Source organism: Mirounga angustirostris, unplaced genomic scaffold, assembly GCF_029215605.1.
Source record: "Mirounga angustirostris isolate CCGP_5_RB_7025 unplaced genomic scaffold, mMirAng1.0.hap1 SCAF_5, whole genome shotgun sequence".
NCBI lineage: Eukaryota > Metazoa > Chordata > Mammalia > Carnivora > Phocidae > Mirounga > Mirounga angustirostris.
Genome location: NW_026991713.1, coordinates 63,199,659 through 63,222,249, shown reverse-complemented (window position 1 = coordinate 63,222,249; position 22,591 = coordinate 63,199,659). Strand labels below are relative to the sequence as shown.

Here is a 22,591-nt window from a genome sequence, read left to right as displayed (position 1 = left end):
TGCACTCAATAAACATTTATCAAGCATCTACTGTATGCCAGGCACTAAGCTAAGTCCTAGGGATACATCAGGAAGCCAACCATACACAGGTTCCCTTTTCTCTCCAGAATCTTACAGTTTAGTAGGGGAGACATTCATCATATAAACGTCATAATTATGATCAAGACAAGTGCTCCACCAGGGTGGCCCATGGTGCTCAAGCATGTAATAGGGGGCTTGATCCTCTCTGTGGAAGTCACATTTACACTGAGATCTGAAGGATGAACTAAAAGAAGACAGGAGGGATGAGCATCCCAGGTAGCAGGAACAGCATGTGCAAAGGCCCTGGGGTGGGGGTGGGGGGAGTAGAAGCAATACATGGAGCAAGAAGTCCCACACAGCACACCCTTTTGGTTTTTAACTGTAAAATAACATAACACAAAATTTTCACCATTTCAACCATCTCAAAGTGTGCAACTCAGTAGCGTTGGGTAAATTCACAGTGTTGTAAATCTCCAGTTTCAGAATATTTCATTAAGCCCACAAGGAGACCCTCTACTCATCAAGCAGTCGCTCTCCCTCCCCCCCTCCCCCAGCCCCTGGCAACCACTCATCTGCTGTATGTTTCTATGGATTTGCCTCTTCTGGACATTTCACATCAGTGGACTCACCAGTTTGTGGCTTTTTGTGTCTGGCTTCTTTCCCTCGGCAGTAATCTCAAAAGGTTCATCCACGTCATTGCACGTATCAGTGCTTCACTCCTTTTTATGGCTGGATCATACTCCATTGTGTAAATAGACTGCATTTTGCTTATCCACTCATCTGTAGACGGCCATCTGGGTAGTTCCCACCTTTGGGCTATCGTGAATGGAGTTACTATGGACATGTGTGCACAAGTTCTTGTTTGGACGCCTGGTTTCATCTCCTTTGGATAAACACTTAGGAGTGGAATTGCAGGGTCACGTGGGAACTCTGTCGAACTTTTGGAGGAACAGCACACACTGATCATTGTGCTCATGTGACACGACTTAAATTCGAGCTGTGGCGGTAAGACGGGGGCGAAGGTGACAGCTGAGAGGAGACACTGTGATTTTCCAATATTTTCAGTTTCTTTTCATGTCCCGTCGTTCATGTTGTTTAACATGGAGGAGAGGGGCGCCTGGGTGGCTCAGTCGGTTAAGTGTCTGACTTTGGCTCAGGTCACGATCTCGGGGTCCTGGGATCAGCCCCGCATCAGGCTCTCTGCTCCGCGGGGAGTCTGCTTCTCCCTCTCCCTCTGCCCCTCTCCCCACTCATTCTCTCTCTCTCTCAAATAAATAAATAAATTCTTAAAAAAAAAAAAGTGGAGGAGAACAGGCTGGGAAAGGCCATCTAATAAACTGCCCCTTGGACTGAGAAACCGGCCCCATAGAGTCGACCCTGCCAGGCAGGGGATCTTTGTCAGTTTTGTTCCCTGACGTATCTCAAGCCTGAAACAGTGGTTGGCACACAGCTGCTGCTCAGTAACTGTTGCTTGAATAAATAAATACAATGAACTGTTTCAAGTGCCCTAAAATCCTAAGAAAATGGACATTCGTCAGCTAGAACCAGAGAGAATGGGCCAACATTGCAGCCAGAAGGTGGGTGGTTAAATAAGAAAGGACTTCCCAGAGCCATGGGCCCTCAGCCCCTGGGGAAGTGAACACGCACCACGTGCAGGCACTTTGACGTTTGTTTACCTGGACGCTGGGAGAGCCTGTGTGGCTTTGGATCCCAGAGCCAGGCAGCCTAAGAGGTGGAATCAGGATCCACCCCCAGGCCGCTGGACACCCAGGCCTTGCTCCCTTAGTGGGGACAGCAGTCCCTCCCTCCCAAGGTCAATGCTCAGCTCTCAGCTGAGCATGCCTGGGGTGTGGTCAGCCTGAGGGACTTCCAGGGGGCCCTCAGAGGTGCTATAGGGAGTCCTCAGTCCTCCCTTCCCCCAGCAGAGGCCGGAGGGAGGAGGATAGGATGGCAGCAGAGCATGAAAATTGGAGGCTAGTATTAAATTGCAGCAAAATGAGCAGAGGATTAGGTGCCCCACCTGGACCCACCCCAGGAGAATACCAAGGCCTGGGCTGGCTCTCGTGAGAAGCTGGCAGGCCCAGTACCAGGTGGAAATCTGGCTGGATGAACAGGGGTCACGAGGAGGTAGCCGAGGCCACAGGCAGGAAACACAGTTGTTTTGGCTGAGGTCTTCCTGTCCAGGGCCCCGCCCCACCCCCAGGCCTGGGCATCCCACATTCACAGAGCTCCTCTTGGGTTCTGGGGGCAGAGCTGGGCGGGTCAGAACCAGGCTGGGATGCCATCTCAGGACCCTGCCTTCAGGGACTGTGGGGGAGAAGGGGGATAAGAACGCACCAAACACCCAGGATTCTGGGGAGTGGGGTGGACAAGGCTCCCTTGATTAAGTCAAGGGAGGCTTCCTGAAGGAGGTTGAAGGGTGTGGGGCTGGGTTGGGCTTCAGGAAGATCTGAGTTTGAGTTATGACTTAGCTATTTCCTAGCTATTTTTACAAACTATTTTCCTAGTTTATTTTACAAACATTCTTTTGAGCGTCTACTATATGCCAATCACGAGCTAAGCAGTGTGACTACAAAGATGAATTTGATACGGGACCTGTCCTCAGAGCTTAGCAACTCAGCCAGAAGCATGTTCTGTGCTCTCATGGAGGTGAGGCAGGGGGCTATGGAGTGGGGGCAGAGGAAGTGGTAGCCAGCTTAATGTTCCCGAGCCTCCCTTACCCTAATCCTTAAAATGGGGTTGGTACCCACTTCACCACACAATTGAGATGACCGGGTGAGAGGAGTGTGAGCCCAGCACTTGACGCAATGGACGTGCAGGGCAGGCCTCAAGGAGAGGTGTGAGGCCGACAGAGGCTGAGCCTGGGAAGGACACGAAGGGGTGAGGCGCCAGGGAGGGAGGAAGGTGGGCACGATGGCACGGTGGGGAGGAGAGGGACCCGGCACAGAGTCTGAACCGGGTTCTGCAAGTTACCTAGTCACTGGGGCCCACAGAGCCCTCACTGGAGGCCGGCACCCGGGAGCCAGGGTGGTTCAGCTGCCGCTGTTCTGAGTGGGGAGTTAAACAGGTTTGGGTGACCTTTGCGAGCAAGGTGGTGGGGCGTTGCCCGTAACCCTTCTAGCTCATTGCCACCCCTTCCCTGGTAATGACCCCGGCGTGCCCTGGCATTTGCAGCCCCTCTCTATCCCTACAGGGCAGAGACACAGGCTCTCCTGGCCATCTGGCGAATACTTTCCCCCTCTGCCCTCGAGCCCTGTGGGAGGAGCCCCCCAGGGTGGGTGGAAACCCAGGGAGCCATGGGGCCACTGAGGCACCCTTGAGGGACACCTGGGTGGCTCAGTCAGCTAAGCATCTGCCTTCAGTTCAGGTCATGGTCCCAGGGTCCTGGGATGGAGCCCCACGTTGGGCTCCCTGCTCAGTGGGGAGTCTGCTTCTCCCTCTGTTCCTCCCTGCCCCGCTCTTACTCTCTCTCTCAAATAAGTAAAATCTTAAAAAAAAAAGGGGGGGGGCACCCTTGTCTCTTTGGGGCCTCCAGCCTGGCCGCCTCCCCCAGATGTCATAGGGGATGAAGCCGGGGACTAGGAGGAGTTCAGTCAAGGGAGGAACAGTATGCCCTCCTGCAGCCCCCAGCCCCAGCTGGTCTCCCTGCTGCTAGCACCCACAATGGCTCCCAGCTGCCCCCTGTAAGGAGGCTTCATTAGCTTGCAGCCTGGGCTTCTCCATGCTGCAGAGCCAGCTGTATTGGTCCCCATTAGGCAGTTTGTCCAGCCTTCCCCACTCACACAGCAACTCCTGCTGCCCCAGCTTCCCCGGTGTTTGCTCGGCTTTTGTGGGACTCCCCGAAGCGAATGGGAACTCCCTACTTCACGAGGCAGGGTTATTAAAAGGTCTCCCTGCCCCCAGCCCCTTACTCACACCTGATCCTTTTCAAATGAGGACAGACTTGTTCCTGACCCTTCCTTACCCCACCAGAGCACAAATACACACTCCCCCTTTCCACCCAGGCTCTGAGTTCTCTCCTAAATCAGGCCCTAAAGAATGCCATGTCGCTGCAACATAGAGGGTGTGGGACAGGGTGCAGGGAGGGGGGACAGGGGGGCTTGGAAGGACAAGAGCTGATGGTTTTGCTCATTTATTCCCTTGATGAGCATTTATCAAGTACGTATAATATGCCAGGCCTTGTACTAGGCCCCGGGGGTGCAACGGGGAGCAAACCCAGATAGGGTCCCTGCAGTCTGGGAGTTCACAGTCCAGGGGAGGAGTCAGACATGAGCAGATCATTACAAGCCTCTGAGTGATACGAAAGGGCAAGGCACACCATGGGGTGGTCCTAGAAGTGCGTGTTACTGGGGCTACGGGAAGTCTTCCCCAATGAGAAAGTGACTTTTGAGCCAGGATCAAAAGCAGTATTTTTCAAACTGTGAGTGGTAACCCATTAGTGGGTCATGAAATCAATTTAGTAGTTGTGACCTAAATTGCTTTTTCAGTGAAATAGAATAGGATTTTAAAGCCTCAGAATGAGGAAATATTGTTTGGGAAATAGAAGTTTCAGCTATCTGGGCGCCTGGGTGGCTCAGTCGTTAAGCGTCTGCCTTCGGCTCAGGTCATGATCTCGGGGTCCTGGGATCAAGACCCGCATCGGGCTTCCTGCTCCGCAGGAAGCCTGCTTCTCCCTCTCCCCTCCCCCTGCTTGTGTCTCTCTGTCAAATAAATAAATAAAATCTTAAAAAAAAAAAAAAGTTTCAGCTATCTATGGCCATATCCATATCTATATTATCCATCTACCTACTGAGATCATGTCTGTGGGTTAGGGTATCAAGTATGTGTCTTCTTGCAAGCCTCTGTCAGAAAGGCTGGCGAGCCACTGGCCCAGAGTTCAAGGAAGAGGTACCCACGAGAAAGTGCTGGTCACACGTGTCCCAGGCAGAGGGCACAACACTTATCAGGACCCAGAGATGATGGGCTTGGAAGGAGGATGTGCCAAGCTCAAGGTCCTGCCTTGTCTTGTGGGCAGTGGGGAGCTCTGCGAGGCTAGGTGAGATCCCTGGGCCCCACCCCATGGGAAGGAGACAGAGGGCTGGAGTTGCAATTGTCCCTGCCTAGACCCTGGCCGTGGCCATTAGGACTGCCTGGCCTTTGAGGTGGGGTTTGGAGGACAAAGGCAACCAATCAATGGAGGTAAAGCCTGAACTTCTTTTTTTTTTTTAATTAAATTCAAATAATTAACATATAATGTATTATTAGTTTCAGAGGTAGAGGTCAGTGATTCATCAGTCTTGTGTAATACCCAGTGCTCATTACATCACTTGCCCTCCTTAACATCCATCACCCAGTTACCTCATCCCCCACCCCCTCCCCTCCAGCAACCCTCTGTTTCCTATGATTAAGAGTCTCTTATGGTTTGTCTCCCTCTCTGATTTCGTCTTGTTTTATTTTTTCCTCTCTTCTCCTATGATCCTCTGTTTTGTTTCTTAAATTCCACATATCAGCAAGATTATATGATAATTGTCTTTCTCCGATTGACTTATTTCGCTTAGCATAATGCCCTCTAGTTCCATCCACGTCATTGCAAATATCAAGATTGCGGGGTTTTTTATGGCTAAGTAGTATTCCATTGTATATATGGACCACATCTTCTTTATCCATTCATCTGTTGATGGACATCTGGGCTCTTTCTATAGTTTGGCTATTGTGGACACTGCAATAAACATTGGAGTGCAGGTGCCCCTTCGGATCACTACATTTGTATCTTTGGGGTAAATCTCTAATAGTGCAGTTGCTGAGTCATAGGGTAGCTCTATTTTCAACTTTTTGAGGAACCTCCACACTGTTTTCCAGAGTGGCTGCACCAGCTTGCATTCCCACCAACAGTGTAAGAGGGTTCCCCTTTCTCTGCATCCTTGCCAACATCTGTCATTTCCTGACTTGTTAATTTTAGCTATTCTGACTGGTGTGAGGTGGTATCTCATTGTGGTTTTGATTTGCATTTCCCTGATGATGAGTGATGTTGTGCATCTTTTCATGTGTCTGTTGGCCAGCTGGATGTCTTCTTTGGAAAAATGTCTGTTCATGTCTTCTGCCCATTTCTTGATTGGATTACTTGTTCTTTGGGTGTTGAGTTTGATAAGTTCTTTATAGATTTTGGATACTAGCCCTTTATCTGATAAGACATTTGCAAATATCTTCTCCCATTCTGTCGGTTGTCTTTTGGTTTTGTCGAATGTTTCCTTCGCTGTGCAGAAGCTTTTTATCTTTTTTTTTTTTTTTTAAGATTTTGTTTATTTATTTGACAGAGAGAGACACAGTGAGAGAGGGAACACAAGCAGGGGGAGCGGCAGAGGGAGAGGAAGAAGAAGGCTTCCCGCTGAGCAGGGAGCCTGATGCAGGGCTTCATCCCAGGACCCTGGGACCATGACCTGAGCCAAAGGCAGACACCTAACGACTGAGCCACCCAGGCGCCCCAGAAGTTTTTTATCTTGATGAAGTCCCAATAGTTCATTTTTTTCCTTGCTTCCCTTGCCTTTGGAGATGCGTCTAGCAAGAAGTTGCTGCGGTCGAGGTCATAGAGGTTGTTGCCTGTGTTCTCCTCTAGAATTTTGATGGATTCCTGTCTCACATTTAGGTCTTTTATCCATTTTGAGTCTACTTTTGTGTGTGGTGTAAGGAAATGGTCCAGTTTCATTCTCCTGCATGTGGCTGTCCAATTTCCCCAACACCGCTTGTTGCAGAGACTTTTTTCCATTAGAAATTCTTTCCTACTTTGTTGACGATTAGTTGGCCATAGAGTTGGGGGTCCGTTTCTGGGCTCTCTATTCTGTTCCATTGATCTATGTGTCTGGTTTTGTGCCAGTACCATACTGTCTCGATGATGACAGCTTTGTAACAGAGCTTGAAGTCCGGAATTGCGATGCCACCAGCTTTGCTTTTCTTTTTCAACATTCCTTTAAGCCTGAACTTCTGTATCAGACAGACCTGTATCCATAGCTCATTTCCTCCACTTACCAGACTTGTGATCCCAGACAACTTTTACAACCTCTCTCTGCCTTAGTTTTCTCCTGTATAAAATGGGGCTAGTGAGACTTAACCCCAAAAGTCCTTGTAAGACTTAGTCTGAAACCCAGCTGTCCCCAGGTCTTCAGTCCTCTGGGTTCCCCCTTCGCTTTCAAATAGAATAGGGTTGCCAGATTTAACAAATAAAAATACAGGACAACCAGTTAAATTTCAATTATAGATAACAGATAACTTTTCAGTGTGAGTATGTCCTAAATATTGCTTGGAATATACTTATGCTAAAAATGTATTTGTTATTTTTCTGAAATTCAAACATCTCAGGCATTCTGTATTTTATCTGTAACCCTATGTAAAAATCCAATGGCTTACACCTTGTCCCTGAACTGTACGGACTTGACACCCTAGAGTACTTCTCATGCCTCCTACAGGGTTGAGCCCCAGTCTCCCACCCCTCCCGCCACTGCTGCCCGGAGTTGCTCTCTCTGCTCTGTTCCACTTCACCTGGCCATGGATTGGCCCTGTCCCTTTTCCCTCATTCCCTGAAGTCCCAGCCTCACAGGCTGTGGAGTGTGACCCACTTTTACTGACCTTGTGGGGAGAATGGAGGGCATTTGCAGCTCAGCTCAGAGCAGGAAACACACCTTATGTCAACTGTCAGACGGCACCTCCTGAATTCTGTCCCTGCACTCCCTCATGGGGCATCCTTGCTGGCCCGGCTGCCCGCACACACCTTCTTCCTACCTCCGCTTTTCCAGGGTCTCAGCCCCTCCTTCAGGCCACCAGCAGATGACACACACACTCATATTTTCTCACGAAACAACAGCCAGCTGTCTTACAGGACCTAGGAAAGGAAGAGTCCCAGAGGTAGATGAAACTGTGTTATGTCCGATTACCGAGACCAGGGCCAGATGATTGCCAGTCACGTGTGAAGCAAGAAAACACGTGTGGCAGAGCCTACGGAAGGAGTGTCTGAAGCTTGGAAAGAAATTCTGGACATGATCGCGGACACTCTTGTAGGAAATGGTACGTCACTACACTCCTGATGGCACAGAGGGTGATGCCGTGTAGGAAAACCCTGAGTGCTCCGAATCAAAAAGAGATTTAAGAAATGTGGACTCCGAATGTGAAGACATCTGGGGACTATCTTAGCCAGTTTGCTTTACCGATCATTTCCTTTTCGATCATTGCAAAAGAGTGATTTTGACTTAAAAAAAAAAAAAACTGATATTTAAATCAATCCAAAAGATTTCCTTCATTAGATACAAACCAAAATTGGTAAGAAAGCATTTTTTGGGTCGTTTTCCTTCATGGCTTTTTAAAATTATTTTTAATTATGGCAAAATACGCATAACATAAAACCATTCTAACCATTTATGACTACACAGTTAAGTGGTGTTAGGTACATACACATTTTTGTGCAACTGTTACCACAATCTATCGCCAAGAAGGCATTTTTGCAATACTAATTAGTGATGCCTCATACGACTGATGGCACCTTGGACCTCGTGAGACATGGCGTCGTGGTCACCGTAGACAAAATGCAGTCCTCGCCTGGGGGAGCTCCACTGCCCACTAGGACCCACAGCTTGAACTCCACCCCCCACACCCTCCCACCCCGGGCTCTGGCAGGTACACCTTCTTCCTCCCTGGCTCAAAAGGAATGCACAGCACACGTAGGGCCCAGTCATGGTTGTTGCTCTCCCCTCCTCCCAGTCCTGGGCCCAGACCCGAACGTGAGGAAGTCTTAATCTCTCTGGACTGCAGGTTCTTATCTGTAAAGTGAGATCCGTAGGCTAGATGACCTTTAAGATCCCACTGGGTTCTAAATTTATGACTGTGACTGAATGACCACACACACACACACACACACACACACACACACACACTTGGGTTGGGAATTAATGGGCTTACAGAAAGAAACCGTGACACTTCCGGGTTTATGGGGAGGTAAGAGATTTTCACTTGACGAGGTGAGGGCAGGTCCTGCCCAGAATCAGGGGTCAGCAGGCCACTCCCTCTCTCCGTCTCTCAAAATCATAAACACCTTGACCAAAGAGGAGAGACCAGAAGGGGTGCATGGTCCATCTAAGGGCACACAAACGGCTCCACTCTGCAGTCTCCGATCCCTCCCAGACTTCTGTCCCTACGACTGTGATTTGTCTGGGGTCCTGCTGGACAGGAGGTAGAGCAGGGTCTGGAGCCAATCCTCCTAACTTCCCTCTGAGCCTGACCCTGTGTTTGGGTCCCCAGGAGAGGGAACAGGGCCAGAGGGATGAGGGAAGAGCAAGGGGAGTGGGGCCTGGGGACTCCCAGCCCTAAATGTCTCCTAGATCCCAGGCCAGGGCAGCACTGATGTGGGAGGTGGCATTGCCCAGAGGCTGGGCTGAGTGGGCAGCAAGGCCAAAGAGTCACTTCTGGATCATTGTGGCCTCCCTAAGCCTGCACAGCTCACTGCCTCACAGAAATGTCCTCCCCATGTGGCTTGGGTGGCTGTGAGCTCCAGGGGGTGCCTACAACCTGTCACAGCTTCTGGGACACTCTATGTGAGTTTAGGGAGACCTTTTCTCCTCCTCCGAGTATTCAGAGTATAAATAAATAACGCTATTAATAATAGCTGATATTGGGGCGCCTGGGTGGCTCAGTCGTTAAGCATCTGCCTCCGGCTCAGGTCATGATCCCAGGGTCCTGGGATCGAGCCCCACATCGGGCTCCCTGCTCGGCGGGAGGCCTGTTTCTCCCTCTCCCACTCCCCCTGCTTGTGTTCCCTCTCTCGCTGTGTCTCTCTCTGTCAAATAAATAAATAAAATCTTAAAAAAAAAATAATAGCTGATATTAATTGATGGTTGACTGTGGGCCAGGTGAGGCTCTGAGCACTTTACATTATTTCATTTAATCCAAACCCCAACCCCATGTAGGTTTATTATCCCCTGTTTACAGAGACGGACAAGAAGGGGTAAATCACAGAGATGGACCAGGGTGATGCTGGAATGGAAGCTGGAAGCTTCCTCAGGCAACTGCATGTTGATCCCATCACCCAGGACCAGGGTCCCCCTGCCACTGACACCACCCCCTCCCTCCAGGCTACGGGAGCTGCCTTTTGGCTGGAGTTCCAGGGAGGACATGAACCTTAAGAACTTCTGGGTAATTGACTACAAGAAAGTGAGCCCAGAAGAGACGAAATCTTTATGCCTTGGAAGGTTCACCTCACAAGCCAACCCGTTGTTTTCCATCCCCCTCAAGAAGGAATAATTGAAGGTCAACAACAGGAAGAACTTCCCAATCGCTAGAAGGAGTAGCATGGACATCCTCCCTCATGGTCAGTCTTGGGTGAGGTGTTGTCCCTGCCTTGACCAATAGCTGGAGTCAGAGGGAGGGGATTTGGCATCATCCCCTCAGAGAAGCCCCACTCACAGAACCAGTGGGGGTGGAGGAAGCCCTGGGGCCTCAGCCCTAGGGGAACCAGGGAACAAACACGGAAAATCAGGGGACGTCAGTCCTTATCTGGAGCTTATTAATGGGGAACATTAGTCAGCTGTGAAGGCCAAGATGGGGTGATAGGCATGCGGGTGGGCAGGGGCGGGGGGTGGGGGCAGCCATAGGAGAGACAACTATGGACCCAGACTCCACCTCCGCCTCACGTGTCCCAATCCAGGATGGAAGAACCCTATAAATGTCCCTAGCCCAGCCTCCCCAGAGACCCTGAGAGAGAGAGAGAGAGAGAGAGAGAGAGCGTGCCCCACAAGCCTCCTTCGGCTGTGACTGCCGGGCCAGCCCACAGAGGGCACAGCATGTGGGAACTCCGGTCCATAGCCTTCTCCAGGGCCGTGTTTGCCGAGTTCCTGGCCACACTCCTCTTCGTCTTCTTCGGCCTCGGTTCGGCCCTCAACTGGCCACAGGCCCTGCCCTCTGTGCTGCAGATTGCCATGGCCTTCGGCCTGGGTATTGGGACCTTGGTGCAGGCTCTGGGCCACGTCAGCGGGGCTCACATCAACCCTGCCGTGACCGTGGCTTGCCTGGTGGGCTGCCACGTCTCCTTTCTCCGAGCTGCCTTCTACGTGGCTGCCCAGCTGCTGGGGGCTGTGGCAGGGGCCGCTCTGCTCCATGAGATCACACCACCCGACATTCGAGGGGACCTGGCTGTGAATGCAGTGAGTAGCCAGAATTTTGTCCCTTCCCCAAGGGGCAGGTCCTGGGGAGTCCCTCGGAAAGGGTGAGATGGGGGGGACCAGATCTGGGTGAGGGTCTGGGTGGGGAGAGAGAAAGATGGAGGGCGGGGAGGAGGCAGAGAGGGAGAGATGCTGGAGCCAGGAACACAGGTGCCATAAGGGAGTCGGGGTAGAAAGAGCAATAAGGTCTGAGCAGAGGCAGGATCCAGGCGGGTCTGCTGGCACCTTCTGCCCTGAGTCTCATGGGGGAAGAGCAGCATCAGGGTTGACCTGACGCCTGCTTTACAGTGAGGGCTGGGCTAGAACTCAGCAGAAGACAAAGTCCCAAAGCAGATGTGCTTTCTGAACTGGGAGGAACCTCAGAGTGCTAGTCCCAAGGGTCTTCTCGAGGGAAGAAGGATCCAGTATTTCTCCAGCATCCTCGTATGAGCCTCAGAGCAGGGGCTCCTCACAAGCCACACGTTGACAGCTCACAACGAGCTTCGAGGTAGGGATGGGTGTATCCATTGCTTACGGTGCCAGAAGCCAGCCTTCAAACCCAGGCTTGACTGCAAAACTCATGATCTTTCCACCTGACCAGTGTCCCCTCCCTGAGCGATCAACTAAGATTTGTTTAGCACACAAGGAAACTAAGGCTCAGAGAAGGGAAGGGATGGGCTAAGAGTTCTATGTCAATACCAGAGAAAGCACCAGAACTCAAGGGAAAGCTGAAGAGGCAAGGTCTCTCCAGACCCTGGAGAAGGTCCCCAGAGCCCGTGACTAACTGCTGATTACATGAGCAGTGGCTAGTCGGACACCTTAGGCACTTTGGGAGCCCCTCCGCCTCCGCATTCCTGCCCTCCCTCTCTCCTGGGTCTGTGCGGCACCCTGGCATCCGAGGTCATGGGTGGGGAGGCCGAGTCTGTGTCCCCTCAATACACGTCTCTCTCCACCCCCATCCCAAGCCAGGGCCGCAAGAGCCCCTTTCGTGCCTCGATGACCTGCCTTTCCCTGGGCCACTGGATAAAAGCGCTGATGTCTCTGAAGAGTCCTACACGGTTTCTGTGGCCACCCCCTCCTTTGCACAGGTGGCCCTTCCTCATGCAAGGGGCAGAGGTGTCCCAATTGAGGAACTTTTTTCTTCTTCAAAATGGAAAATATGATGAGGCTGAGGCTCAGGGATGAGGAAAGGCTAGAGTGGCCATGGTGGGAGACAGATTGAGGAGTGTGACTATTTCCAGTGAGAATGAAATTAGTTCTGTTCCCAGTAAGGAGAGGTCCAGTTAGACTGCCGGAGGAACTTCCTAAGAGTATGGCCAAGAAAGTAAATGTGTGACTAGAGAATCTCCTCTGATAGCAGAGCAATGGGAATGCTAAGGGACCATGGGGACACTCACTCCTCCTCCTCCATCATTTGACAGTTAACTGAGGCCCTCAGAGGAAAGGGTCTGGAGGGGGTCCCCCAAGTTACTGCTCAGCATTTACCATCTTGAGGAACTAGGGAGAACCCTGCCTTGCTGGAATGGTGCAGCAGTGGGGCTGAGTTGCCCTGAGGCTAGAAAGCTAGATGACCCCCAAGACTGTTCCAGGCATCCTCTGAGGTCCCTGGAAAGGCCAGCCTAGCCGCCAGGAAGTTACCACTGATGTGCACCTGCTCTTTGCCAGGCCAGATATCACCTATTTCTTGGTGCAACACTGTAAGATGAATTCTGTGAACCCTCTACCCTGATTGGTAAATTGAGGCCCCACAATCAATTGACTCAAATCGTAGAACTAGCTGATGTCAGCACCTGGAAGTGGATGCAGAGCTATCTGACACCAAATCCGTGTCCACACCTCTCCCTTAGAAAAGCCATTTACCAGTGGGAATGGGGCTGGGGCTCTGCCCTGGTCATTTCCAGTCCTCACACAGTCCTCCGGAATCTGTTATGTTGTCCGCATTTTACGGAAGGACAAACTGAGGCTGAAGTAGTAAATAGGGCCCCATGGCAAGTTACAGGCCTCCAAAATATCTGCCTTCAAAGCTCTTTTCACTGCCCCCCACTAGAGGCTCTAACATTGGACGATGGGAGTGGGGGGCCTGAGGTTAGACCCTAGAGACGCAAGGGTGCCAGCCCGATGGCTAGGACCCAAGAATGGGGGTTCAGGGCCTGGAGAAGAAGTGTGGGAGCTGAGAGCTCTCCTAGTGCCAACCGGTGCAGTGCCCAGTGCTTGAGGGCAGGGTGTAGGGCACAGGATGACAAAACGCAGGGAGAAATCCAGTGCTGGGTGCGGCCCAGTTATGAAATCACCTCTTTGCTCGGCCCCAAGTTCTCTCATTACCCAAGGCAGGGTCTGCCAGGACCATGGGCACCCCACCTGGTCCACAGGCCCCCTTGCCACAGCACAGGGCACCAGCGCGCCCACCCCAACCTCCACAGGATGTGCAGGGAACAAATCCACGGGGCAAAACTCAGGCCTGAAGCATAGTGTGGAACAGGCAAGATCCAGGGGGACAGGCAAGGGTGAAAGGAAAGAGTTGTACACTGGGCTCATGGGGTGAGGGTTCGCACTAGGACTGTCCCAGACCCAAGTCCTAAGACCTTCCCTGGGGGCCCTTTGCCCACATGAAGAAAGGGCGCAGGCCTCTCATTATACCAGTAGTATCTTATGGCCTAGAGAGCAAAGAAGGCCTTTCTGTTATCTGCCCTAAAGCTTCCTGCTGCAGTCAAGACCTCTTCCCTTCTTGTTCTGGAAACAAACTGTGGACCTCAGCATCCTTTGCCTCTCATATTAGGCACGTAATCACAGCCCCCAAATCTAACGGACTGTAGAGTCAGTTTTCCTACCTCTGGCCTAGGGACCACCGGCAGTCCTGGGGTCCATCCCCCTACCTTTGGGCCACAGCCCAGGAAGAAGCCATCATTCATTTGAGCTAAGGTGGCTGGTGAGGCCCGGTGTTCCAGTCCCAGCCCAGAAGCCTCTCTGGAGCCTTGACTGCAGATGGGTGGGAAGATGGAGCCAGAGTAGGGAGCCCGCTCAGCGTGCACCCACCCACCCTCTCTCTTTCCCCAGCTCAGCAACAACACCACAGCAGGCCAGGCTGTCACCGTGGAGCTCTTCCTGACCCTGCAGCTGGTGCTCTGCATCTTCGCTTCCACAGATGAGCGTCGTGGAGACAACCTGGGCACCCCCGCGCTCTCCATTGGTTTCTCCGTGGCCCTGGGGCACCTCCTTGGGGTAGGTCAGGGCCACTGCTTCTAGTCCCCCCAGGGACAGACCTACAGACCTTCCCCAAAGAAGCAGACACACAGACCACTCTAGAAATAGACACACAGACCCCCAAAAGTGACAGACACAAAGACCCCGAGGGGACAGATACACAGAACTCCCCAGAGGCACAGTCATGTGGCCACCCCAGAAGGTCTGACTCCCAGATACCCCCCAGATCTCACTCCAGCCTCCAATGAATACAGAACCCTGTACCTATGCGGACTAACTGCCCATCACAGGGGTTCCCTTGAAGTTGAGGGCAAGGGTTAGAGAGGGGCACAAGGACTCCCTGCGCTGTCCTCATCAGCTGCCTTCTTCCCTCCCTGACCCCTGTCTCCCCTTGTAGATCCACTACACTCGCTGCTCCATGAATCCCGCCCGCTCCCTGGCTCCTGCTGTTGTCACCGGCAAGTTTGACGACCACTGGGTAATGGCTGAAACCTCCCCCGCCTTCCCCTCCCTCAGAAACCCATCTCCGCTAGGGCTGGAATAGAGGGGGTGGGAGCGCAGCGAACTCTCCGCGCTCCTCCTGCGGAGCCTGGGCTTCCTCCCTCGGGTCTGATGCAGAACACTTCGTTCTTCCTTTCCACATCCCTCAGTGAGGATAATAGCAGTTGTTGTCTCATTGGCTTTCCGGAAGAGTTAAGTGATGTTCCTAAGTGAGGTGTAAAACAGCTCACACAGTGGCTGGAACCCCGTAAATGGTAATATTTGTACTAGCTAACGCAGACCTTTGTATTACTCAGCACTCATCTAGCCTGAGCAGGGGCCAGGCCTTATTCTAAGTGCTTTGTTGGTTTTCGCGACCACCCTAGGACGTAGGCATTATCACAGTGAAAGGCAACTGAGGCCCAGACAGGGTGGGCAAATTGCCTCTGGTCACCCGGGCAGTCCGCTTGGAATTCGCACCCTTAACCCGCAACTAGCCCGCCTGCCCCAACAGCCGCTGTCATCATTACTAAGCCCGCCAACCCGCCCCCCCCCCAACTAGTCCATGAATCGCGTGGGAGACCCCCTTTCCGACACCAAGTGCGGGGAGCGCGTCTGGAGGCTGCGGGGCGCGGGGAGTCGGGGCTCGCCCCCCCACCCCATCCCCGCCCCGACCGGCCTCTCCGCCCGCCCCAGGTCTTCTGGATCGGACCCCTGGTGGGCGCCGTCCTGGGCTCCCTCCTCTACAACTACGTCCTGTTCCCGCCCGCCAAGAGCCTGGCCGAGCGCCTAGCGGTGCTCAAGGGGCAGGAGCCCGACGCCGACTGGGAGGAGCGCGAGGTGCGGCGGCGGCAGTCGGTGGAGCTGCACTCGCCGCAGAGCCAGCCGCGGGGCAGCAAGGCCTGAGCGCGCCGCCCGCCCGGCCCCGAGGCCCCGGCCCCGGCTCCGGGGGGACGAGCTCCGAGGGACTGCCCGCCCGCCGCCCAGCCCAGCCCGCCCCTCCTGTCCCCAGGTCCGAAGGCGGTGGCGGTGAGCCCGGCAGACCCCCTGTCCCCCAGGCTGCAGGCAGTGAGCAGTCCGGATGCTTGGCCCCTTGCAGGGAGCTAGACGCTTGGGGAGGGAAGGTCAGCAGGCAGAGGAAGGCTCTGGAGAGGCCGCACCGGGTTCGGCGGGGGAGGAGGATCTGGGACCGGTGCCAGGTTTTGCTAGTGTGCAAGTGTGTGTTCCTCCCCAGTGTCTCTCTGTCCCCAAGTGCACGGAGGTGCATGCTCCTGAGTGTGAGTGGCTGGGCCTGTGGTGGTGGGAGTGCCCTGGCTGGCAACCTCTCCCTCCCCTCTTGACCCCTTCCTCCCCCCAGGGCAATAAATCTCCTCCCTCTGCAGCCCCATCCTCCCCAGGAGCTCTAAGACAGTGCTCCTCAGGAGAAGGGAGGGGGAGGGTCTGGAGGCCCCTGAGAGGGCTGAAGGGAGGGCCCTGATGGGCAACCCCTACCCTGCCTCTCCTGGAAAATTCCCCCAAGCTGCGGCGCTGGGCCCCAAGGTTTGCTAATTTCCATTGCTAGAGACAGAGACTATCAGCCAGAGAATGGCTTCCCCAAAAGTGGCCTCCGGGAAAAGGGAGGGTTGGGTGGCCAAGGACCTCCTTTCTGCCCTGAGGGAAGACCTCTTCAAGGAAGGAAGCCAGCATACGAGTGTGCATGCCTGTATGTGTGTGTACGTGCCCTACATGTGTGCAGGAGACCCCCATCTCCAGGGTGCTCCAGACCCAGAGATTAGCCTGTGGCAGAGAAAACAAAAGCCCTCTGCAGGCCCGGCCTTTGTCTTGGGAGAGGGGGAGATTTGCAATTGGACACCTGGTGAAAGGAGACACTCCGTTTCACAAGTGAGGCCTCTCTCCCGGCATGCATCCATGGCTGGCTGGCCAGGGCAGTCAGGCGGGCGGCCACAGGCCCCGCTCCCCAGGAATCTCTCTTCCTCTCCCTCCCTTCAGGTTTCCACCCTAGTTCAGTTACTGGGGGCCGGAGCAGCCTAGCACTCGCAGGACCACGGAAGGGAAATGACTTGTCCACGCAGAGGCAGGTCTGTGTCTAGAGTCTGGGCTTCTACATTTCCAGGCCAGTGCAATGGTTCTCAAATGAGATTAAGTGGGATTAAGTGAGATGATGCATGTAAAGATGCTGTGTGAACTGTAATTCCTCATACCATTAGCACGCATTATTGGGATTATTTCATTATTTCCGCCTCCTGCGGGTAGAGCACAGAAGGGGCCTGATCCTCAGCCTCTTTTACCTTCTTTAGTTGGCAGCCAGTGCAAAGGATGGCCCTGAGAGTCAAGGCAGAAGGAGATGGGTTTGGGGGTGACCCCATCCTGGTCCAGCCTCTTCACCTCTCCTGGCCCTGAGTGCACCCTAGCTGTTCTAGCACTTTCCTCCTCCCATCACCCAGACACCCTCCATTCTCTCCGTCCCTCTCCAGTCTGCTGCATAGCTAACCTCAGAATCACATCTTGAGCCCCTTTCTCCATGCACTGGGGCCTCCCTGCTTCTAGGCTTCTGTCGGTGTCTGTCTCACAAGGCACCGAGCACCCAGTGTACCGGAGTCTCCAGCCCCTTCCTGCCTTCCACTCCCTTCAAAGATGGACGGTATATGAGGAACATCTCTGGGAGTGTGCCTACCTTCTCATCTATGCTTTTTTCTGTATTCCTTGACCAAAGTTCCCTCTGGGGTCAGAAAAAGGCTGCCTTGGCCCATACGTGCTATGGAAAAAAGGGTCCCGAACCCCCCGACAGCTGGTGACAGCCACCTGGCCTCACTACCAGAGGAGAGGTTGTATCAGAGACCGAAGTGACCTCTGGGGCTGTACTTTGTACTGCTCTCGAAGTTCAAAGGCAGCAAGGCATTGAGCTGTGAGCCAAGCCTCCATGTGTCTCAGGCACCTCATCCCCACCCCACCTCACCCCCACAGATCCCCCTAGAAGGTGCCAAGAATTTCTCTTTATGTCTATCCCCTTTCCTGGATTGCACCTCACCTAAAACCAAATGGGACATCGCCACAACTTCCTGCCCTGATTGCCCAGATTGGGGTCACTAAGGTCAGAGGTCAAAGCCGATTCAAAATGACGAGGATGGAGGGGACCTGACACCTAGCCAGCATCTCTTGCGTCCCAACCTCTGTGCTAAAACCTCAGGCAGGTTAGGGAAGGAGGGCAGCTTCCAGGTCCGCAGGGTTTTAGCATTTCCAACGCACTCCCTATCATCCCCCCTGATTAACTCCCAACCCGGTGAGACAGGCAGAGCAAATACTGTTCTTCCCATTTTATAGATTAAGGAACTGTTTCAGAGAATGATCTAACATCACACAGCTGTATGTAGTGGACTCAAGACTTGAACTCACGCCTTCTTATTCAAAAATCCCATGATCTGGGGGTATAGCTCAGGGATAGAGCATTTGACTGCAAAATCCCATGCTCTGTCCATTCGGAGCTCAGGAGAGACCAGATCTGGTCTGGGGCAAGTCCTAGTTGCCCCCTGGGCGCCCCTGGCAGAAACCAGAGCACACAACTGAGGCTGTCCAGCCCAGGCCTCTGTCTAGTGGTGGACACAGGCCCTTGGGGAGGGCCGCAGCAGGGTAGAGAAAAAAGGACAAAGAACACCAGGCTGGTTTCTGCCCTTGAAAAGCTCCTAGTCTGGAGGAGGATGGAGGTCAGACACCCAAAACCAGACAGGCGCCAGGCAGCATGGAGGCAGGTGGACAGGCTTCCAGGTCCTCAAGCTGGGGACAGAGAAGGCTTTGAGCTGTCCCAGCAGCATCCATTCCCACATCCCCACTTTGTGCCTGCAAATATTGCTTTCATCTGGTGATTCTGTGTATATGCAGTGCCTCCCAGGCAAGACTGTAAGCCCTTTGGGGGCAGGGCTCCTTCTAGTTCTTGGATGGCATTCTCCTACCTATTTTCCTTTATCTGTCTGGTCTAGCACAGGGCACTGCATATAGTAAGCACTCAATAAATGTTCATTTGCCAATAAGTGCTATTTCTTCCGCAACTTAGCGATGGTCAATATCCTCCGAAGTGCCAGAAGACAAACCGGGGTCTCTCACATGTCTTGAGCCCCCCAGAGCTGCTGCTGGGTATGGTGCAGAAGGAATTTCGATGCTGAATAAGCAGCTCAACGAAGGGAGCCTGTGATGGCAAATTTCCACAGCCAACCTGGCCAAAATGGGCATCCCAGGCTTTGTGACTCAGGTGGCACCATGGAGGGGGCACCAAGACATGGGCAGGCTGTGTGGCCTCCAGAGAAAGTAAAGAACAGAACAGCCCCTTTTGGTCTCCTCATGCTGGCCTTAGCACCGTGTTGGAAAGTCAGGACAGGACAACCCCTAATACTCAACATGTCCCCAACTAACAGACCCAGACCTGCTCCTGCCACCGTCCTCCCCATCTCAAATGGTACAACTTCAGTCTTTCAGATGCACGGGCCAAACAGCTCCAGTCCCCCTTGACTCCTCATTCTCACCCACCACGAGCACTCCCATCAGGCCTTCCAGTTAGGGTTCCGTGCACAAGGGATCCAGAATCTGATCATTCTCACCATCAGTACCTCCACTGGGGTCCAGGCCACTATCACCTCTCCCTGGGTAGGCATCTACCCATCTCCCTGCTTTAATCCCTGTCCCTCTGGTCTCTTCTCAACACAGGAGCAGAGGGGTGGGGTTAAAAACTGTCAGACCATAGCAGTCCCTGGCTCCGCAACTTCTTCCTTCTCGCCAGTGAGGCCTGCGGGCCTTTTGCTGGTGCACAGTCTGCCCCCTCCACCACCTCTGCTCTCATCTCCTTCTGCTCTTCCTTGTTCCCTCTGTTCCGGCAACACTGGCTGCTCCCTCTGCCCAGAATGTTCTTCCCCCAGATACAGGCATGGACCTCTCCCTGTCTTCCTTCAAGTCTGCTCAGATGTCACCTTCTCAGTAAAACCTACACTGATACCCCATTTAAAATTTCAAAGAACCTCCACTCCCACCCCAGCATGCCCAGCCCCCCTTAACATATTCTATTTTTCCATTAGCACTTACCAGATTCTAACACACTGTATAATTTACATATACCCATTGTTTATTGTCTGTCTCCTTTCACTAGAATATTAGCTCCTCAAGGCAGAGAAATAGTCTGCTAGTTCATGGCTATATCCCCAGTGCTTCCAACGGTGCCTGCCACATAAGAACTGTCCGATAAGTCTTTGTAGGAAGGAATGAATAACTCTCTTCCCCCACACTGGGGAATGCGTGGAGCCCCAGAGGAATATTCTGCTGCCAATTACCCTACCATTTCTGCCTCCAGCCCTCAATGGCTCCCAGGGAATACAGGGGTCCCTATATCAGGAGAGGAGGGAAAGGGCTCCCCCTGAGGGGTTCTAACTCTCCCTGCCACAGATGGGGAGATCTATCTCCCAGTCCAGAGACATCCCAAGGAAGCATTCCTCTGGGGCTGCCAGCGCAGAGCCCAAGTGCTCAGGGCAAAGACAATTCCAGAACATAGTAGCTGCAGTAATTTCTTGTGACAGCCTTGGAACAGAGTGACCCAGATGGTTGGAGAGAGATGGAAGGACCCTAAGCACAGGCCTAGGAAACGTAACCAACTGCTCCCTCTGAGTCTATGGAGTCATCAGGGTCACTATTCCAGGTCTGGGACAGGCCTGCGCTGAGCCCTGAGCCGCGAGCCCAGATGAAAATCCAGTACACGCCTGCCATGCTCTTCCAGGGGCAGGGCTCCAGGACCCATGGCAGAAAGGACAAACAGACCTGGGTCAAGAGGACAGAAATGGGGGAGGCCTGGGTGGCTCAGATGGTTGAGCGTCTGCCTTCGGCTCAGGTCATGATCTCAGGGTCCTGGGATCGAGCCCCGCTTCAGACTCCCTGCTCAGCAGGAAGTCTGCTTCTCCTTCTCCCTCTGTTCCTCCCTGACCCAGCTCCTGCTCCTCCCCCACCCCCCACAAGCTTGCACATGTGAGCCTGCGTGCTCACTCTCTCCCTCTCTCTGTCTCAAATAAATAAATAAAATCTTAAAAAAAAAAAAAAAAGAAGTGGGAAAGGAGCTGCTCCAGCAGGAAACACGGAACTGAGGCGGAACAATAGTGGGGTTTCTTTGGTCCCTGTTTTCTTTGGCATCTTAGCTGCCACGGAGCCCAGAGCCCGATCCTCCAGGTCCTTGGCTTTCCTCCGGGCCCCTCCCCTTAGCCCCTGCTGGAGAGACTACCAGAGGAGCACCTGTTCTCTCCCTCTGCTGCACCCTCTGTGTAACGGCCCACAGAGCCCTCAGGGGGCTGTAAAATTATAGTCACACACACAACATGAGGAAACTTTACTGAGCCTTACTCTGTAACAGGCACTGTGCTGAGTGCTTCCCAAGGACACGTGGTGGTAGCAGGCGGTGGGGTCTTTTGTGGAACTCCTCTCCCGGGATCCCTCTTCCAAGCCCTGGAGGGCTCTCCAGCCTCATTCCCTACATGCCTAAGGTGGGGCTGGGAAGAAGGAGGGCTGGGAAGGCCAGTGGAGAGCAGCTGGGAGTTCAGAGGGAAGGGATAAGGACAGGGGGAGGTGGAGGGGAGCTGGAAGAGAGTGTCACCTAGTCCAGGGGTGGGAGCACTAGAAAAGAACACATGTAAGAGAGACGGGCCGGGAAACTGAGGTAGAGACAGAAAAGAAACGAAGAAAGTCACAGAAATTAAGAGGCGGAGCAAGTAAAACAGGAGACAGAAACAGAGGCAAGGAGAGACTGAGAGCCTAAGGTTAAGACTGTAAACAGAAAGCAAGGGGGGAAAGAAGGGAAATTGGAAAGAGAAAAAGAGGGAGAGCCTAAGAGACAGACTGAGACTGCAAGGAGATAGAGGGATGGGGATTTCGAGGGAGACTGAGACAGAGATGAGAAAGAGACTGCTAGAAGGAGGACAGACCAGGAGACTGAAGAGAGAAACAAGAAGTCTGAAAAAGGAAGAGTTTGGAGGGAGAGGCTGAAGGAGAAAGAGCAGAGGCAGGGATTGCAAGACGGAGAGAAATCAAGACTGAGTGAGGGGCAGAGGGGTGGAGGGGCCTGGCTGGCTCAGGTAGAGCCTGAGACTCTTGATCTCAGGGTTGTGGGTTGGAGCCCCATGTTGGGTGTAGAGATTACTTAAAGATAAAATCTTAGGGGCGCCTGGGTGGCTCAGTCGTTAAACGTCTGCCTTCGGCTCAGGTCATGATCCCCGGGTCCTGGGATCGAGCCCAGCACCCGGCTCCCTGCTCAGCAGGAAGCCTGCTTCTCCCTCTCCCACTCCCCCTGCTTGTGTTCCCTCTCTCGCTGTCTCGCTCTGTCAGATAAATAAAATCTTAAAAAAAAAAAAAAAGATAAAATCTTAAAAAAAAAAAAAAAAAGACTGAGGATTTGAAGGAGGGGAAGACTAAGGAGACAGAGGAGGAGGAGGTGAGCGGTGGGAGGAAGAAAAGAAAAACCTGAGATATGCAGAGTAGGGGGCCTCCGGCAGGGGCAGGAAAGCGGGAGAGGCCAAGACCTGGCATGGGAGGTCAGCACTGCACCTGTATCCTCCTAGCACCAAACTCCGACCCCCAATCCCAGGGGCTCTTCCCTGACCCAAAGCAAAACCGCCCTCGGTCAGGCCCCTTCGCGTCCCATGAACGAAGTGAATTCCCGGCCCCCATCCTCCTGGGGACTCGCTGGGATCCCCAGGAGTTCTGTGCTCCTGGAG

At 53.3% G+C, this 22,591-nt stretch overlaps 1 protein-coding gene across 1 annotated transcript; it reads left to right on the top strand.

Annotated features, from left to right (window-relative positions):
* Nucleotides 1–10,820: 10,820 nt before the first annotated feature.
* Nucleotides 10,821–15,994, top strand: LOC123838979 (aquaporin-2). The gene is made up of 4 exons (XM_045868289.3): nucleotides 10,821–11,180; nucleotides 14,232–14,396; nucleotides 14,776–14,856; nucleotides 15,555–15,994. Exons 1-4 carry the CDS (start codon nucleotides 10,821–10,823, stop codon nucleotides 15,762–15,764), a joined length of 816 nt encoding a protein of 271 aa, XP_045724245.1. The 3' UTR covers nucleotides 15,765–15,994.
* The last annotated feature ends 6,597 nt before the right edge of the window (nucleotides 15,995–22,591 follow it).